This window comes from Budorcas taxicolor, chromosome 22 (genome assembly GCF_023091745.1).
Source record: "Budorcas taxicolor isolate Tak-1 chromosome 22, Takin1.1, whole genome shotgun sequence".
In the NCBI taxonomy this organism is placed as follows: domain Eukaryota; kingdom Metazoa; phylum Chordata; class Mammalia; order Artiodactyla; family Bovidae; genus Budorcas; species Budorcas taxicolor.
The window spans coordinates 11257217-11275585 of NC_068931.1; the positions used below are offsets into that span (position 1 = coordinate 11257217).

The 18369-nt window shown below is 40.9% G+C and overlaps 1 protein-coding gene across 1 annotated transcript in view; it reads right to left on the reverse strand.

The window, feature by feature from the left end:
• Window positions 1–15422: 15422 nt before the first annotated feature.
• CDH7 (cadherin 7) overlaps window positions 15423–18369 on the reverse strand; it is a 126480-nt gene continuing 123533 nt past the window's right edge. Inside the window, exon 11 of the mRNA XM_052660232.1 lies at window positions 15423–15916. Coding sequence (XP_052516192.1) covers window positions 15423–15916 — 494 coding nt within the window. The remainder of the gene's footprint in view (window positions 15917–18369) is intronic.

Genomic DNA, 18369 nt, shown 5'->3' on the forward strand with positions numbered 1-18369 from the left:
ACGTTTTTGCTGCGACCGAGGAAGTTTACACAGGGCTATAACACTGGTCTGTCCATTGCTTCAAATTTTTGCTGCAGCAAGACAGAAACGAGGAAACTACTCCCCTGCATATATGAAAGTGTAAGTGACTTCCCTGGTGGCTCAGATGGTAAAGCTTCTGTCTACAATGTGGGAGACCCAGGTTTGATCCCTGGGTCGGGAACATCCCCTGGAGAAGGAAATGGCAATCTACTCCAGTACTATTACCTGGAAAACCCCATGGACAGAGGTGCCTGGTAGGTTACAGTCCATGGTGTTGCAAAGAGTTGGACATTACTGAGCGACTTCACTTCACTTCACTGACACATATGGTGCCATTTCTTGGATTTAACCTGGCTGAAACAACCTCAGCTCAGCCCCTGCAAGGCGGAGGCCAAACACAGCAGAAGCCCAACTCCGCGAAAGCTCCAGCAGTGGAAACTGAACGTGAAGAAAACCCAGCAAGGGGGAAGTGACAAGAAGCCTACTGTGCTGGAAACTGGGACAACAAACACAAACTTGGCAGAAAGCTTACTCGACTCAGTCTCAGATCCCAGGGGACCTCCGGTTGGGGTAGGAAGTCCTCACCCCTATGGCTGGAAGGACATATGGCTAACAAAATCTTAATTCTTTTACAGTCTCTCGTTTCTTGTTTCCCTGAACCCCCCACAAACAGTTGAGCAGTAGTGGGTGCAATTGAGGGACTCTGGAAAGGCTACTCCCCAGTGTGTCCCAAAGGCTCCATTTTCCTCTGCTGTGCTCTAGTAGCTGTTGCCCAAGCAGGTTGGGGTTCTTCTGTTCTTAATCTTCTTTTTCCCAAGGATCAGGACAATGAAAACTGTGAGCACAGGTCAGGTCAGTTCAGTTCAATTCAGTCGCTCAGTCATGTCCGACTCTTCACGACGCCATGAATCGCAGGACGCCAGGCCTCCCAGTTCATCACCATCTCCCGGAGTTCACTCAGACTCACGTCCATCGAGTCGGTGATGCCATCCAGCCATCTCATCCTCGGTCGTCCCCTTCTCCTCCTGCCCCCAATACCTCCCAGCATCAGAGTCTTTTCCAATGAGTCAGCTCTTCTCATGAGGTGGCCAAAGTACTGGAGTTTCAGCTTTAGCATCATTCCTTCCAAAGAAATCCCAGGGTTGATCTCCTTCAGAATGGACTGGTTGGATCTCCTTGCAGTCCAAGGGACTGTCAAGAGTCTTCTCCAACACCACAGTTCAAAAGCATCAATTCTTCGACGCTCAGCCTTCTTCACAATCCAAATCTCATATCCATACATGCCTACTGGAAAAACCATAGCCTTGACTAGACAGACCTTAGTCAGCAAAGTAATGTCTCTGCTTTTGAATATACTATCTAGGTTGGTCATAACTTTTCTTCCAAGGAGTAATCTGGCAGGTTATGAAGGGGATTCCCTGGCACGTCCCTTCTCCCTCCCCTCCCCCCCCCCAACACTGTTTGTCCTCCTGTCCTTCAGCTCCTCTCTTCTGGGACTTGAGCCCAGATAAAACCCAGGGCACCTGGCTTCAGGACCTAATGAAGCTCAGGCTCTGATGTTTCATTGCAAAAATTCAGTGAGAGACACAATGATAGGTAGGAGGTGGATTTGTTTGGATTCAGAGAGAATCACACTCCACAGGGTGTGGGCCATCACAGAGGAGAGTGCAGGGGCCATGGAATATGGTGTGGTTAGTTTCTGTGGGCTGGGTGATTTCATATGCTAATGAGTGGGAGGATCATTCCAACAATTAGGGAACCACCCACTCCTCTGTCTTTTGACAGTGCCTTGGAACTGTCCTGGCACATTTGGGTGTGTCATTTAGCTTGCAGATTGAGGATACAGGTTTAGTTGAATGACTTGTCATCTTGGACCCATTTGATTTTAATTGGTTTATGTTATGCCCTCTTTTGGTATCCTATCATATTGCCTTTTCATACTGTTCATGAGGTTCTCAAGGCAAGAAGACTGAAGTGGCTTGCCATTCCCTTCTCCAGTGGACCACGTTCTGTCAGTATGAAAAGGCAATATGGTAGGATACCAAAAGAGGAACTCCCCAGGTCATTAGGTGCCCAGTGTGCTACTGGAGATGAGAGGAGAAATAATTACAGAAAGAAGAAAGGAATAGAGCCAAAGCAAAAACAATACCCAGCTGTGGATGTGACTGGTGATAGAAGCAAGATCCGATGCTGTAAAGAGCAATATTGCATAGGAACCTGGAATGTCAGGTCCATGAATCAAAGCAAATTGGAAGTGGTCAAACGAGATGGCAAGGATGAATGTCGACATTCTAGGAATCAGCGAACTAAAATGGACTGGAATGGGTGAACTTAACTCAGATGACCATTATATCTACTACTGTGGGCAGGAAACCCTCAGAAGAAATGGAGTAGCCATCATGGTCAGCAAAAGAGTCAGAAATGCAGTACTTGGAAGCAGTCTCAAAAATGACAGAATGATCTCTGTTCGTCTCCAAGGCAAACCATTCAATATCACAGTTATCCAAGTCTATGCCCCAACCAGTAATGCTGAAGAAGCTGAAGTTGAATGGTTTTATGAAGACCTACAAGACCTTTTAGAACTAACACCCAAAAAAGATGTCCTTTTCATTATAGGGGACTGGAATGCAAAAGTAGGAAGTCAAGAAACACCTGGAGTAACAGGCAAATTTGGCCTTTGAATGTGGAATGAAGCAGGGCAAATACTAATAGAGTTTTGCCAAGAAAATGCACTGGTCATAGCAAACACCCTCTTCCAACAACACAGGAGAAGACTCTACACATGGACATCACTAGGTGGTCAACACCGAAATCAGATTGATTATATTCTATGCAGCCAAAGATGGAGAAGCTCTATACATTCAACAAAAACGAGACCAGGAGCTGACTGTGGCTCAGATCATGAATTCCGTATTGCCAAATTCAGACTTAAATTGAAGAAAGTAGGGAAAACCACTAGACCATTCAGGTATGACCTAAGTCAAATCCCTTATGATTATACAGTGGAAGTGAGAAATAGATTTAAGGGCCTAGATCTGATAGATAGAGTGCCTGATGAACTATGGACAGAGGTTCGTGACATTGTGCAGGAGACAGGGATCAACCATCCCCACAGAAAAGAAATGCAAAAAAGCAAAATGGCTGTCTGGGGAGGCCTTACAAATAGCTGTGAAGAGAAGAGAAATGAAAAGCAAAGGAGAAAAGGAAAGATATAGGCATCTAAATGCAGAGTTCCAAAGAATAGCAAGAAGAGATAAGAAAGCCTTCTTCAGCGATCAATGCAAAGAAATAGAGGAAAACAACAGAATGGGAAAGACTAGAGATCTCTTCAAGAAAATTAGAGATACCAAGGGAACATTTCCTGCAAAGATGGGCTCGATAAAGGACAGAAATGGTATGGACCTAACAGAAACAGAAGATATTAAGAAGAGGTGGCAAGAATACATGGAAGAACTTACAAAAAAGATCTTCACGACCCAGATAATCACGATGATGTGATCACTAATCTAGAGCCAGACATCTTGGAATGTGAAGTCAAGTGGGCCTTAGAAAGCATCACTACGAACAAAGCTAGTGGAGGTGATGGAATTCCAATTGAGCTGTTTCAAATCCTGAAAGATGATGCTGTGAAAGTGCTGCACTCAATATGCCAGCAAATCTGGAAAACTCAGCAGTGGCCACAGGACTGGAAAAGGTCAGTTTTCATTCCAATCCCAAAGAAAGGCAATGCCAAAGAATGCTCAAACTACCACACAATTGCACTCATCTCACATGCTAGTAAAGTAATGCTCAAAATTCTCCAAGCCAGGCTTCAGCAATACGTGAACTGTGAACTCCCTGACGTTCAAGCTGGTTTTAGAAAAGGCGGAGGAACCAGAGATCAAATTGCCAACATCCGCTGGATCATGGAAAAAGCAAGAGAGTTCCAGAAACACATCTATTTCTGCTTTCTTCACTATGCCAAAGCCTTTGACTGTGTGAATCACAATCAACTGTGGAAAATTCTGAAAGAGATGGGAATACCAGACCACCTGACCTGCCTCTTGAGAAATCTGTATGCAGGTCAGGAAGCAACAGAACTGGACATGGAACAACAAACTGGTTCCAAATAGGAAAAGGAGTACGTCAAGGCTATATCTTGTCACCCTGCTTATTAAACTTCTATGCAGAGGACATCATGAGAAACGCTGAGCTGGAAGAAGCACAAGCTGGAATCAAGATTGCCGGGAGAAATATCAATAACCTCAGATATGAAGATGACACCACCCTTATGGCAGAAAGTGAAGAGGAGCTAAAAAGTCTCTTGATGAAAGTGAAAGAGGAGAGTGAAAAAGTTCGCCTAAAGCTCAACATTCAGAAAACGAAAATCATGGCATCCGGTCCCATCACTTCATGAGAAATAGATGGGGAAACGGTGGAAATGGTGTCAGACTTTGTTTTTGGGGGCTCCAGAATCACTGCAGATGGTGATTGCAGCCATGAAATTAAAAGATGCTTACTCCTTGGAAGAAAAGTTATGACCAACCTAGATAGCATATTCAAAAGCAGAGACATTACTTTGCCGACTAAGGTCCATCTAGTCAAGGCTATGGTTTTTCCTGTGATCATGTATGGATGTGAGAGTTGGGCTGTAAAGAAGGCTGAGCGCCGAAGAATTAATGCGTTTGAACTGTGGTGTTGGAGAAGACTCTTGACAGTCCCTTGGACTGCAAGGAGATCCAACCAGGCCATTCTGAAGGAGATCAACCCTGGGATTTCTTTGGAAGGAATGATGCTAAAGCTGAAACTCCAGTACTTTGGCCACCTCATGTGAAGAGTTGACTCATTGGAAAAGACTCTGATGCTGGGCGGGATTGGGGGCAGGAGGTGAGGGAGACGACCGAGGATGAGATGGCTGGATGGCATCACTGACTTGATGGACGTGAGTCTGAGTGAACTCCGGGAGATAGTGATGAACAGGGAGGCCTGGCGTGCTGCGATTTATGGGGTCGCAAAGAGTCGGACACGACTGAACGACTGAACAGAACTGAACTGAACTGATGTTATGCCCTTAATGCATGTCATTCTTTCAAAAGTTGATCCCTGCCCCCTTCCCTCCTGTTTCATGCTCTTCTGAGCACAGCCACCCAGGCCCACAATGATGCCTCTACAATCTTCTTGAGGGACAACCAGAAAATAACTGGCCCTTGGGAGAGAAAATACTGTACAATATCCAATCTCTCTAGATGTCCAGGCCTTCATCTTCCATGTTTCCTACAACATGTGCAACAACAGCATCTCTCAGTGAACCCAATAGGGTGGGTAACAGGCACACATGACTGCTAGAAGTCTATCTGGTGGCATTCCTTCAAGGGAAATTGGGCTTCTAGGGTTAATTTTTAACACTTTCGGAATCAGCCCTGCAGGCCGTTTGGGCCCAAACCCTTACCATCCTTCTCCTAAAGTTACAAACATACCCCTGGATCAAATCTCACCTCCACTTTTATGGAACATCTGGTGTGTTGCCTCTTACCAATTTGTTCTTAAACCACTTCCTAACTCCTATAACAATGAGATTTTCACCATTGGAAACACCCTAGACTGTTCTTTTGGAGGACTAGGGAAGGAAATGAGTGGCTTACATTCTCTCAGAGCAATAAGAGGATGAGGCTTATGGCTGTTTCACCAGGTTCCCAGCCTCAGGGCACAGAATTGGATTGCTTTACATCATGATATGTATTCCCACCCTGGTAGACAAACCAGCAATGAGTTAAGAGTACAGACCCTTAATCCTACCCAGCATCGGTCATGCTGGAGGCCTTGGGGATGCCCAACTCCAGTCCAGGGGTCCCAGGAGTTCAACCTGCCTCAATCTGCCTAGGGATCTGGTCCTCAAAAGGTTATCATGCATCAACCTGCCTGGGGATCTGCACCCTGACCCAGGGACTCCCGGTTCTCAGGTTGCAATAGTACTGGGTAGGATAAGCTTCAGAAAGACTCACCCCTAAGGAAGTCCACCCATGGAAATAGAAGGAAGCCTATTAGTTGTGGGACTGTGCCCGAACTCAGCAATAACTTAGGAGTGCAACAAGAACCACATTGCCTTTCTAGAAAGTCTAAAAGAGGTCCTCCAAATGTAATTTTAAAGGACAAATTCCTGTCCTAATGTGCATCAGACATTAGATAAAGTTACGACAGCTACAGCGGCAGGACCCGTCTGCCTCTTCAGATGAGATGGTCCAGACAGCTGCCAACATCTTTCATAACAGGAGGAGGAGGCCAAGGCCCAGGAAAGGGAGAGAAGGAAGGAGACAAGGCATACCCAGATTCTGGCCACCCTCCAGGGAAGCCCTAAGGCAAACCCCGAGTCCTTGAAGGACAAAGCACAAGGCAAATGCCTGAACTTTAGACAGTCAGGACATTCTGCCAAAGGGTGTCCAAACCATGACAAGTCTCCTAAAACAGTTTGCTACAAATGCCATCAATTGAGGCTTTGGGTGACATTCTGCCCTTGGAACCCATGAGCCTCAAGGTCAAGGGCCAAGTCTCCCCTCATGATGGTTCAACAGGACTGAAGCAGCCCATTCCAGCCAGCCCACCTTTCACAGATAACTATCACGGGGCTGGAGCCAAGGGTGCAAGTAGATGTGGTAGGTAGGTGCAAGAATTTCTTGGTTGACACAGGGGCTACCTAATCTGTTCTAATCTCCTATTCCAGAGCCTTCTCCTCCCAAATTTGTACCTTTTGGGGTACTACAGGAAAAATACTTACAAAAAGATTTACCTGAGTACTTATTTGTTGCTGGGATGAACAAATATTTCCCACAAGTTTCTGGTGGTCCCTGAGTGTCCTACTCCCTTATTGGGAAGAGATCTTTCCCTGCCTTCGAAATCTTGCAGCTATTGAAGACTTGATACAAGATGCTGTAAAACTCTCTTTTGGGGGCAAACTAACTATTTTTACCAGCCACCAAGTGAAACAACTCTTGAAAGGGAGAGGCCATTTATGGATGTCTGATCAAAGAATCCCCAGATATAAATAAAATATATTTATTTTTGGGGGGGCTCCAAAAATCACTGCAGATGGCAATTGCAGCTATGAAATTAAAAGACTCTTACTCCTTGGAAGAAAAGTTATGACGAACCTAGACAGCATATTCAAAAGCAGACATTACTTTGCTGACTAAAGTCCGTCTAGTCAAGGCTATGGTTTTTCCAGTGGTCACATATGGATGTGAGAGTTGGACTGTGAAGAAGGCAGAGTACCGAAGAATTGATGCTTTTGAACTGTGGTGTTGAGAAGACTCTTGAGAGTCCCTTGGACTGCAAGGAGATCCAACCATTTTGAAGATCAGCCCTGGGATTTCTTTGGAAGGAATGATGCTAAAGCTGAAACTCCAGTACTTTGGCCACCTCATGAGAAGAGTTGTCTCATTGGAAAAGACTCTGATGCTGGGAGGGATTGGGGGCAGGAGGAGAAGGGGAGGACAGAGGATGAGATGGCTGGATGGCATCACTGACTTGATGGACGCGAGTCTGAGTGAACTCCGGGAGTTGGTGATGGACAGGGAGGCCTGGCGTGCTGCGATTCATGGGGTGGCAAAGAGTCGGACACGACTGAGAAACTGAACTGAATGTATTTGTTTATAATGCTTGTTCATGTGAGCTTTGAATAATAGACAACTAATTCCTGAATAGATTTCTTAATGTTCATTTTATGAGTAGACTAACAAATCAGTAGTACCTGTGCGTATTATTTTTTAATCTCTGACAGCTTCTTCATTTTTAAAAGGCTACTGGAAGATACTGAAAATGCTTTCAAGTCATCAAGAGTACAGGATGGGGGGTTTGGGATTGGGAACACGTGTACACCCATGGCAGATTCATGTTGATGTGTGGCAAAACCAATACAATATTGTAAAGTAAAATAATAATAAATTAAAAAGAGTACAGGATGGTTTTCATATTAACTCAGTATTATTCTACTCTTAATTCTTTGAAGTATATAAATGATTAATTACACAACTGCCAGTCATGGCTGACGGAATTACTGAATTCTCTATCAGCATGCCCATGCTGATTTGCTTAACTCTTATTAACAGTTAAGTTAGTTTGGTTTGGATATCAACCTGCAAAGACCTTATAAGTTCAGTTCAGTTCAGTCATTCAGTCATGTCTGACTCTTTGCAACCCCATGAACCGCAGCACGCCAGGCCTCCCTGCCCATCACCAACTCCTGGAGTTTACCCAAATTCATGAAAGACTTTATAAAATAACTGTTCCAAAGTAGTTACTTCAATGAATTATATAAATTGTGTCTTTTCCCAACTTAGGATATTAATTGCATGTTTTTTCCCTTACTGCATATTTCCCAAACCAGAAATTATCCATGTTTACCACTAAGAAGAAATATAATCAATCTTATTACATAATTTCCATAATTTTCCATAATAAAGCCTTACATTTTTACAGTGCTTTACAGTTTACACAGCATTTTCACTTAATTATCTCACAAGCTTCTAAAACAGGATGGTAATTATCTCAATTTTAATCACAATGATATAAAGGTTCAGAGAGTCAGACTGGTATCCAGAGCACAGCCAAAATGTGCTGGAACTGACTTCTGACCCAGATTTTATAACCACAGACAAGGGATGCTTTCTCTTATACCAGTGATACTCAACAAGCCAAAGCCTGGTGACAAGCCACAATAAATAATTCACACTCCACATTCTGTGTTGACAATGAGATGGCATCTACACAATAAAAAGAAAATGAGGAAGACAGTTATCCAGATAGTTCAGCTAAATGCTGTCCCCTTAACACCATAATCCTTTCACAATTTAGATTCTTAAGCAAATAAAATATTGCTCCCCTGAATTTATCAGACTTTGTCTTATTGCTTAATAGGCATTTGCCAAATGACAATAATACACTGGAATTAATAAATTTGGTGATTCTTTAAGGTCGTTTCAGACATATTTTCCAATGTCACTCAATCATACACACACACCTGTTCTTTAAGTTCCAAGCCAGTAAGTACAAGGCAGCATAATAATGAAAAAGTGTCAAGAATGTTGCACACATGGGCTGTCTCATTTTTGCTTGAAAAATTACTCCTGGAATTACACTTTATAGTGCCTGCCAAGTCACAGCCTCAAATAACTCCCATTTTTCTTAAGGGCTAATCCCACTCTTCTGAAACAATTTCAATTACACTGAAAATGGAAATGCTATTATTCCTTTCTTGTTCTTTTGATTATGATGATGATTTGTCACCTAATCTTATTATGTTAGCTTCCCTAAATTTTCATATACCATGGAATATATACACAATATATGTTAATAATTTAAAAATAATTAACTATAAAAAAGGAAAGATACACTATTTGAATGCAGAGTTCCAAAGAGTAGCAAAAGAGATAAGAAAGCCTTTCTCAGTGATCAATGCAAAGAAATAGAGGAAAACAATAGAATGGGAAAGACTAGAGATCTCTTCAAGAAAATTAGAGATACCAAGGGAACATTTCATGCAAAGATGAGCTCAATAAAGGACAGAAATGGTATGGACCTAACAGAAGCAGAAGATACTAAGAAGAGGTGGCAAGAATACACAGAACTATACAAAAAAAGATCTTCATGACCCAGATAACCATGATGGTGTGATCACTCACCTAGAGATAGTCATCTTGGAATGTGAAGTCAAGTGGGATGCTTAGGAAGCATCAGTACAAACACAGCTAGTGGTGGTGATGGAATTCCAGTTGGGCTATTTCAAATACTAAAAGATAATGCTGTTAACATGCTGCACTCAATATGCCAGTAAACTTGGAAAACTCATCAGTGGCCACAGGACTGGAAAAAGTCAGTTTTTATTCCAATCCCAAAGAAAGGCAATGCCAAAGAATGTTCAAACTCCCACACAGTTGCACTCATCTCATACACTAGCAAAATAATGCTCAAAATTCTCCAAGCCAGGCTTCAACAGTATATCTACAGTGAACTTTCAGATGTTCAAGCTGGTTTTAGAAAAGTCAGAGGAGCCAGAGATCAAATTACCAACATCCACCGGATCATCAAAAGAGCAAGAGTTCCAGAAAAACATCTACTTCTGCTTTATTGACAATCCCAAGGCCTTTGACTGTGTGGGTCACAACAGACTGTGGCAAATTCTTAAAGAGATGGGAATACCAGACCACCTGAACTGCCCCCTGAGAAATCTGTATGCAGGCCAAGAAGCAACAGTTAAAACTGGACATGGAACAATAGACTGGTTCCAAATCAGGAAAGGCGTATATCAAGGCTGCATATTGTCACCCTGCTCATGTAACTTATATGCAGAGTACATCATGCAAAATGCTCGGCTGGGTGAAGCACAAGCTGCAATCAAGACTGCCGGGAGCAATATCAATAACCTCAGATATGCAGATGACACCACCCTTATGGCAGAAAGCAAAGAAGAACTAAACCTCTTGATGAAAGTGAAAGAGGAGAGTAAAAAAGTTGGCTTAAAACTCAACATTCAGAAAACGAAGATCATGGCCTCTGGTCCCATCACTTCATGGGAAATGAGGAAAGAATGGAAACAGTGAAAGACTTTATTTTGGGCTCTAAAATCACTGCAGATGGTGACTGCAGCCATAAAATTAAAAAACGCTTGCTCCTTGGAAGGAAAGTTATGACAAACCTAGACAGCATATTAAAAAGCAGAGACATTACTTCGCTAACAAAGGTCTGTCTAGTCACAGCTATGGTTTTTCCAGTAGTCATGTATGGATGGGAGAGTTGGACTATAAGGAAAGCTGAGCACTGAAGAATTGATGCTTTTGAACTGTGGTGTTAGAGAAGACTCTTGAGAGTCCCTTGGACTTTAAGGAGATCCAACCAGTCCATCCTAAAGGAAATCAGTCCTGAATATTCATTGGAAGGAATCTTACTGAAGCTGTACTACTTTGACCACCTGATGCAGAGAACTGACTCACTAGAAAAGCCTCTGATGCTGGGAAGAATTGAAGGTGGGAGGAGAATGGGACAAGAGGGTGAGATGTTTGGATGGCATCACTGATTCGATCAACATGAGTTTGAGTAATCTCCAGGAGTTTGTGATGAACAGGGAAGCCTGGTGTGCTGCAGTGCATGGGGTCGCGAAGAGTCAGAAATGACTGAACAAACTGATAGGTTTAAGTTCAATAAACTACCTAGACAAACAGAAAATGAATTTTCTTAAGTGTTAACCATCACATACGTTCCATTTGTCCCCAGACATCCCTGACCAGAAACAGTTTAGAGTAAGTCCAAGCTTTCTTTCAATCAACTTTAATTAGATCAACTGTACATAAACCTTCAAATAGTGATTTACAAACAACTTGGGTAACTAGAACTGTTTGAAAGTCAATTTTTGTGTCACTCAGCCATGTCCAACTCTTTGTGACCCCATGAACTGCAGCATGCCAGGCTTCCCTGTCCTTCACTATCTCCCTGAGTTTGCTCAGACTCCTATCCATTGAGTTGGTGATGCCTGTTGCCCCTTCTCCTCCTGCCTTCAGTCTTTCCCAGCATCAGTCTTTTCCAATGAGTCACCTCTTCTCATCAGGTGGCTGAAGTCAAAAGGTGTCAAAATAACATGTAAAATTTGTTGATGAATATTTATAAGTAGCACTTAAAAATGTTAAAATATTTAAACAAGATGCTTTTTGCCTCTTGCAGTATATCTAACTTTATCTTAAGCTCTTCTGGATTTTATATTTGAATATGATGCTATCAGTCTATTTGCATTAAGTTCTTCGAGCCTGTGCACCATACCACAAATACAATTCCTACCTTAAACAACTATGCCATTTACATGAGAAAAATTGCCAAAGACTGCTCATCATCCAGTGTAGTAGATGTAATTGTGCCTGAAGTTAAAATAAATGTAAGATATTTTCAGAGGGCAGAGTGAATAGGCGGGTAGCATAACCTTCACATTATTATTTCTTGCCTGTGTCTAGTAGTTGTCTAACTGTAACTGCAGTCACCTCGGCTGAGCTTCCTATTAAAGGAAAAAGTTGACCAGCTTCATCTAGGTGACTGCTTGTAGAAAGATCTATTCATTGCCTCTATACAGCATCTTGTCTTCTCTCCTTCCTAATTTTGGTCTGCAGCTGACTTTGGAATATTGCTTTAACATAGTGCACATCCAGAATCACAATTTAGGCTTGATTTGCAAAATTCCACTTTCTTGATAAGGTTTAGTTTTCCTGTTCTTTATGCTGACTTAACATTATGCAAGAGAAACAATCTAGAGTAGAGGCCCGAGTTTATTTCTTTGAGTTGGAAGGTAACAAGTTAAATGCAATTAATTTTAAGAAACAGAATTGTCCAAAATATGCATTACTTTGTATACCTTCAGTTTCTAATGGTGCCCCCACAGGGACTAATGGAAAATATGTAAAGTTGACTTCTCAATCGTTTTCTGCATCCCATATGAAGTGGGTCCCCTCCTTTTCCACCTGTAGCTCCAAGGATCTGATACTAGGAGTCACGACTACATGAATCTGTATTTAGTAGTAGAACAGGGCACATATTGCTCTCATGTCATTATTTGATATTCTATTCATTCATACTGTATTTACAACTAGGGGATTTCCTTTTATAAAGTAAGCAGTGACGTGTTAGTAAACAGCTACCCACTATTAACAGTTCTCAAAAAAAAAAAAAGAAAAAGAAAAGGTAGTGTTTGCTGATTTATGTGAAGGTCTAACTATTACCACCATGGCTGACCTACAAAGATATTATCACTAGAAGCAGAATCGGAAAGAAATAAGTAAGGTACTTAGGAGGTGTTCTGAGCTGGCACCAGTCCACCACTGAATTTTAGTGGTTAGATGATATAATAGGTATTTATTTAGACACTTTTGGAGAATTCTCTAACTAGCTCTAACACTGATTTTTGTTCATCGACTACTCTCTGGGTTTACAACAGAGCCTCTCTCTCCAGGATGTCAGATAAACACATATAACCCTAGATTTCAGAAGAAAAAAAGAGAACTAAAATAACACTCACCATCATTAAAAGAAGCTTAGCTAGAATACTTCATATAAACTCCATCTCTATTAGGGACATACTTGCAGCCATCTCAAGATTTCTTTTAAACACCAATGAATCAAGTACAATACTGTATTATTATCATCTTTCACACAGAAAATGGCAATTGAGTATATGCAAGAATTTCAAATCTTTATTTAAATTAAAGCCTTCCCCCCCACCCCAATCATTTACTGGCAAATATGAAATTTTTTTTTGAAAAAAGAAAATATATATACTTTAAAAGGAGAGAAAGCAAGGTGAATGGTGTGATGTTCCTTTTCTAAAATACATTCAAACTTCCATTTATGCAACAATCAGCAGCTGTGACATCATAATCCAAATGTACTATTTTATCTTCTTGAGGACAACAAGGGGATTATTACACAATCGTGTTCTCAGCACCTTGCTGACTTAACACCTATATCATTCCTGCACTGCACTCTGATTTTATGGACTTGGGTGAATGTACTATGCTTTACTTTTGTAATCTGAGAGACATGTGTGATTAAAAGTCATGAACAGTATCCTTTACTCTGTTATAAAATTGTTTTTTCATATGCATATGTGTATTAATACAGCAAGAAGCATGTCTAGTCATGAAACAATGTCTATAAAGCTATTCAAATGAAAGAACTGTTTACAGATAATCATATTTATTGAATTATTTATTTTGATGAAGCTGAAGGCCACTTTCACATACTTCATTTCTAAAGGTGGGCTGCAATTTTACAGAATCCTACAGAGTTTCTCCTCATGTAATCAAAATACTGATACTCTGGTTCCAGTGTTTGTCTTTCAGAAAGCACTTTTAGAAACACAATTTCCTATACAATGTCCACTATCTGTAGATTTATTAGGAACCCATCAATAAACCCTTTTTAAAAGGTAAAAAGAAAAAAAATCATTCTTACTTGACTATATTCACATTAAACTAGTATTAACCTAGAAAATAATGTTAGGTAGAAATAACATTTTCATCATAAAATTCTTTTTCTCAAACACATGTGATCACTTGAATTTCCTCTGCTCACTTTGGCACATCATCTAAACTGGTACAGAAAGTATACACTGTTTGGATAATTCTTGAGGAACATATTTGCATCAGAACTGAAAGATGGATTTTGAAATTTATAACATTACATTGTTTAAGATATATTTTAAAAAACCTGTCCATATTTTTATAGCAAAGGAGGAGGGGAAAACAAATTCTCAAAAGTTTTTGGAGCTTCTAGAACTTGTTACCTTGAAAAATAAATCTTGCATCAAAGAAAATCTCAATTCTCTCTGAAATCTTCCTTCTATAATACACTTCCTTCCAATGTTCTCTAAATTCAAATGGCTCAGACAGACAACTTCTATGTCCTTGTAGCTGTGTTCCTCTCTGAGATGTGAACAGTAGTAAGGGCTCAATTGCTCAACTTTATTTTTTTCTTTCTATTTCTATGCTTTATTTCCTTCATGTAGTTCAGAGTGGAAAAAAATCAACATGTTCTGATGAGCTTACTATTCCAAGGCAGGAAGATGGACCTGAATTGAGTGGAGACTGGAGCTCCAAAATAAATATAACACCATGTGTCAAATAAAAAAAGAGAAGGTAGTCTCCTGTACAAATCAGAAGAGATAATAATAATAATAAAAAAAAAAAAGGCAACGAATAGACAGCAACTTTTTTTCATACCTACACAAGCATCTCAAAAACACTGCCAACTTTAAGAATGATTTACCTGTTGCTTATTTGGAACACTTCTGGATTTATCTGCTAAACAATGGTTTATGTTGCCTTAAACCAAATTTTATTGGCTTGTATTGAACTGGGAAGGATTTTCTGAGAATTTTTATACTGTGAAATAAAATATATTTGCTAACCGACAGCAATAAAATTCTGCTGGATGCTCTAATCTAGCAAGCCGAAAGCATCACTGTAAATTAAATTTGTCCCAAGTTTTGATATGCAAGAAGTTCCAGGACTTTTTCCTGGTATATGGTGTTTAACTCGCCTCACTGCCGATACCATCACGGCACTACTCACTCAGAAGGCTGGGTGCCTTTGCAGGTATCTGAGAGTTGCTGTCTATTCACAAACCACTGAGCATTTCTTTTTTTTTTTTAATCAAAAAATCCTTCAAATGCTCAGAGTCTGTGGTCAGTGCAGTCCCTTGGACAAGTCTAATGAAGATTTGCTTCACCAAGGCAGAAACCTAAACAGTTAAAAATGGAGGAATATTTACAACCATTTCCCTTTAGCAAGCGGAGTTCTTGTGTTCTGTACGTCAGTTGTTTGTGTTGCTGTTTTTTTCTTTTTTCTTTTGCCTTTACTTTTCCTTCAGTACCTTTCAAACGAAGGTCTCCAGGGCTATGAGTGCAAGCTCTCCTGGCCGGTTCCGTACATGTCTGCGAGGCGTTTAAAACGCGGTCCCCAGTCACTAAGGTAGTCATAATTCTGATCAGAGTTTGAGCTGATGGAATCTAGGGAGCTGAGAGATTCCGCCACCGAGCCATTCCCCTCGAAGGCGTACGTCTGCAAGGAATCGTAAGGCGGGGCGCAGGGATCCACGTCGGCTTCTTTCAGTCTCTCCCAAATAAATTCCCGGAAAATGACATTATCCGGGATGCTTTTAAAAGTCGGTCGACTCAAGAACTGGATTTCCGGGGTCACATCCCTCCGGGTCTTGGTGTCTCTCACGACGTTGAGGTTTCTCAGCGCAGCCATGTCAAAGGCTTCCGTGTCTTCCTCTCCCCCACCCTCGTCGTCGTATCGGACGATGTTTTCTCTGATGTCTCTCTCTTCGTCGAAAATCAGCGGCTCTTTTTTCCGTCTTCTCATGGTGACGATCAGGAGGATCAGCACTACGACAAGGAGATAGCAAAGGGACAGTTTCAGTCAACTCACCGGCTACCCCCTCCATCCTGGGGAAAGTGGGTCTCTGGTGTTGATTTCAGGTGTTTTTGTCCTTTAAAGGGAAATGAATGGGCTGCCTGCTTAACGCGGGAACTCGCAGCAGTAGATACGCTCAAATTGCTAAAACGCCTTTAATATCAAACACTTTTTATACATCAAGAAACCCTTTCCCACACCTGTTCAGAACTGATGCCACCCTCTTGAATATAACCTCCATTTGACAGAGCAGATGGGAGGACCAGCTCAGGATTAACATAATAATTTCAAAGCCATGAAACACAAAGGGACCTTTTTTTTTTTTTTTTTCCTTTGGAACTCTTTAATTGCTGGAAAGGCAAAGGGACATTCATAAACGTTTGGGGTCTAATTTAACAACTGCCATTTCCGAGGGAAATGGATTATAGCATTTAGCTGGGTTCTTTGAAGAAATGCCTAGTACTTGTCTAGGAAACTCAGCTGTTCAATAAAATCCAGTATGTCAGATCCTATACAAGCATTAAAAGCTTCCCTCTAATAGAGTCCCACTTTCAGAATGAAACACTGAACTGGGTTTTTAACATTTTATGCCTACAGGTATTATGCCTACAGGTTGTAAGGTTTTAGCAGTAGTCAAAGATTGATGGAAGAAATCAATCATTTCTTTAATGTTAGGAGTTTTTCTCCTACCAAAACATACATAATAAAGCTGATGTTTGCACTGGAAAACAGAGACAACTACACTGGCTATACTGTTAAATAAACTGAATACACTTTTTGTAAGTTAACTTTTATTGGAGTTTAGTCACTGTACAATGTTGTGCTAGTTTCTGCTGTATAGCAAAGTGAATCAGCCATATACATATATCTCGTCTTTTCTGGATTTCCTTCCTATTTCAGTCAACCCAGAGCATTGAGCAGAGTTCCATGTGCTATACAGTAGGTTCCTGCCAATCAATCCATTTTATACATAGTATCCGGAGAAGGCAATGGCAACCCACTACAGCACTCTTGCCTGAAAAATCCCATAGATGGAGAAGCCTGGTAGGCTGCAGTCCATGGGGTCCCTAGGAGTCGGACACAACTGAGCGATTTCACTTTCACGCATTGGAGAAGGAAATGGCAACCCACTCCAGTATTCTTGCCTGGAGAATCCCAGGGACAGGGGAGCCTGGTGGGCTCCCGTCTATAGGGTCACACAGAGTCGGACACGACTGAAGCGACTTAGCAGCAGCAGCATACATAGTATCAGCAGTGTATACGCCAGTCCCAATTCATCCTATCCTCCTTTCCCCCCTTGATGTCCATACATTTCTAGTCTACATCCGTGCCTCTCTCTCCTTTGCAACCTTTGCAAATAAGATCATCTACCTCGCTTTTCTCAAACTGAATATGCACTTTTGTGCCTCTTATTAAATACAGTTGGCCTTCTGGATCGGCAGGTTCCACATCCAAAGATTCAACCAAACTTGGATTGAAACTTTTTTTTGTTTTTCAATTTCAGGAAGTTCCAAAGAGTAAACTTGAATTTGCTTCACTTAGGCTATTATTTATACAACATTTACATTGAATTTGCAACTACTACTGACATAATGTTTACATTGTATTGGGTGTTAGAGATGATCTGAAGTATAGGGAAAGATGTACATGGGTGATATGTAAATATTACACCATTTTACATAAAGGACTTGAGCATTCTTTACTTTGGGAATCACATCCCCACAGATACAGTTGGACAACTGTATACACAAATAAGATGATGACTGTTCTGCTCTGCTCTGGCTACAAGTTACTGAATGCTGGTTGACTTGGGAACATATTAGATTTCATGGCCTACAAATTAAAATGAAGTAGAAACGTATTCTTGAATTATAGAATTCAAAAATATATAATCATTAGTGAAAATCAGTGAATTATCCTTGGCTACAAATAAGATATCCTTTTAACAATTTTTAATCATAAGAACTGTTTTCCTGGAGGGTCTAGAAGTCCCAAAATATATACTGAGTGGATTACTGTTTGAGGTATATTACTCTCAGCAGTTTAAAAAGAAGTTTATATTTAAAATGCCCTTTAAGGTTTTTCTTTGGCATTAAGAACACATTTGAGAACAAAAATATAAAAACTAAGAAAGACATCAAAGTAATTTGGAATAATTAAAGGTAATGAGTGGAGTGAAGCATATTCCAGCCTTCACCTCAATTTGTTTTAAAAAGCAAAACCTAACATGAATTAATTTTAAACCTTTTTGTTACCATCAATGAAAAGCATATGCTTTCTTAGGCATGTGTCTGCTATTTGCTTTCCATCATCAGTAGGAATGTGACTGACCAAAATAATTTTACTGGGGATCTTTAGAAATAGGGGGAAGCCAATTGTTTATTGCAGCACTTTTTTATTTCCTTTCCTATTTGACCCTGGCCTA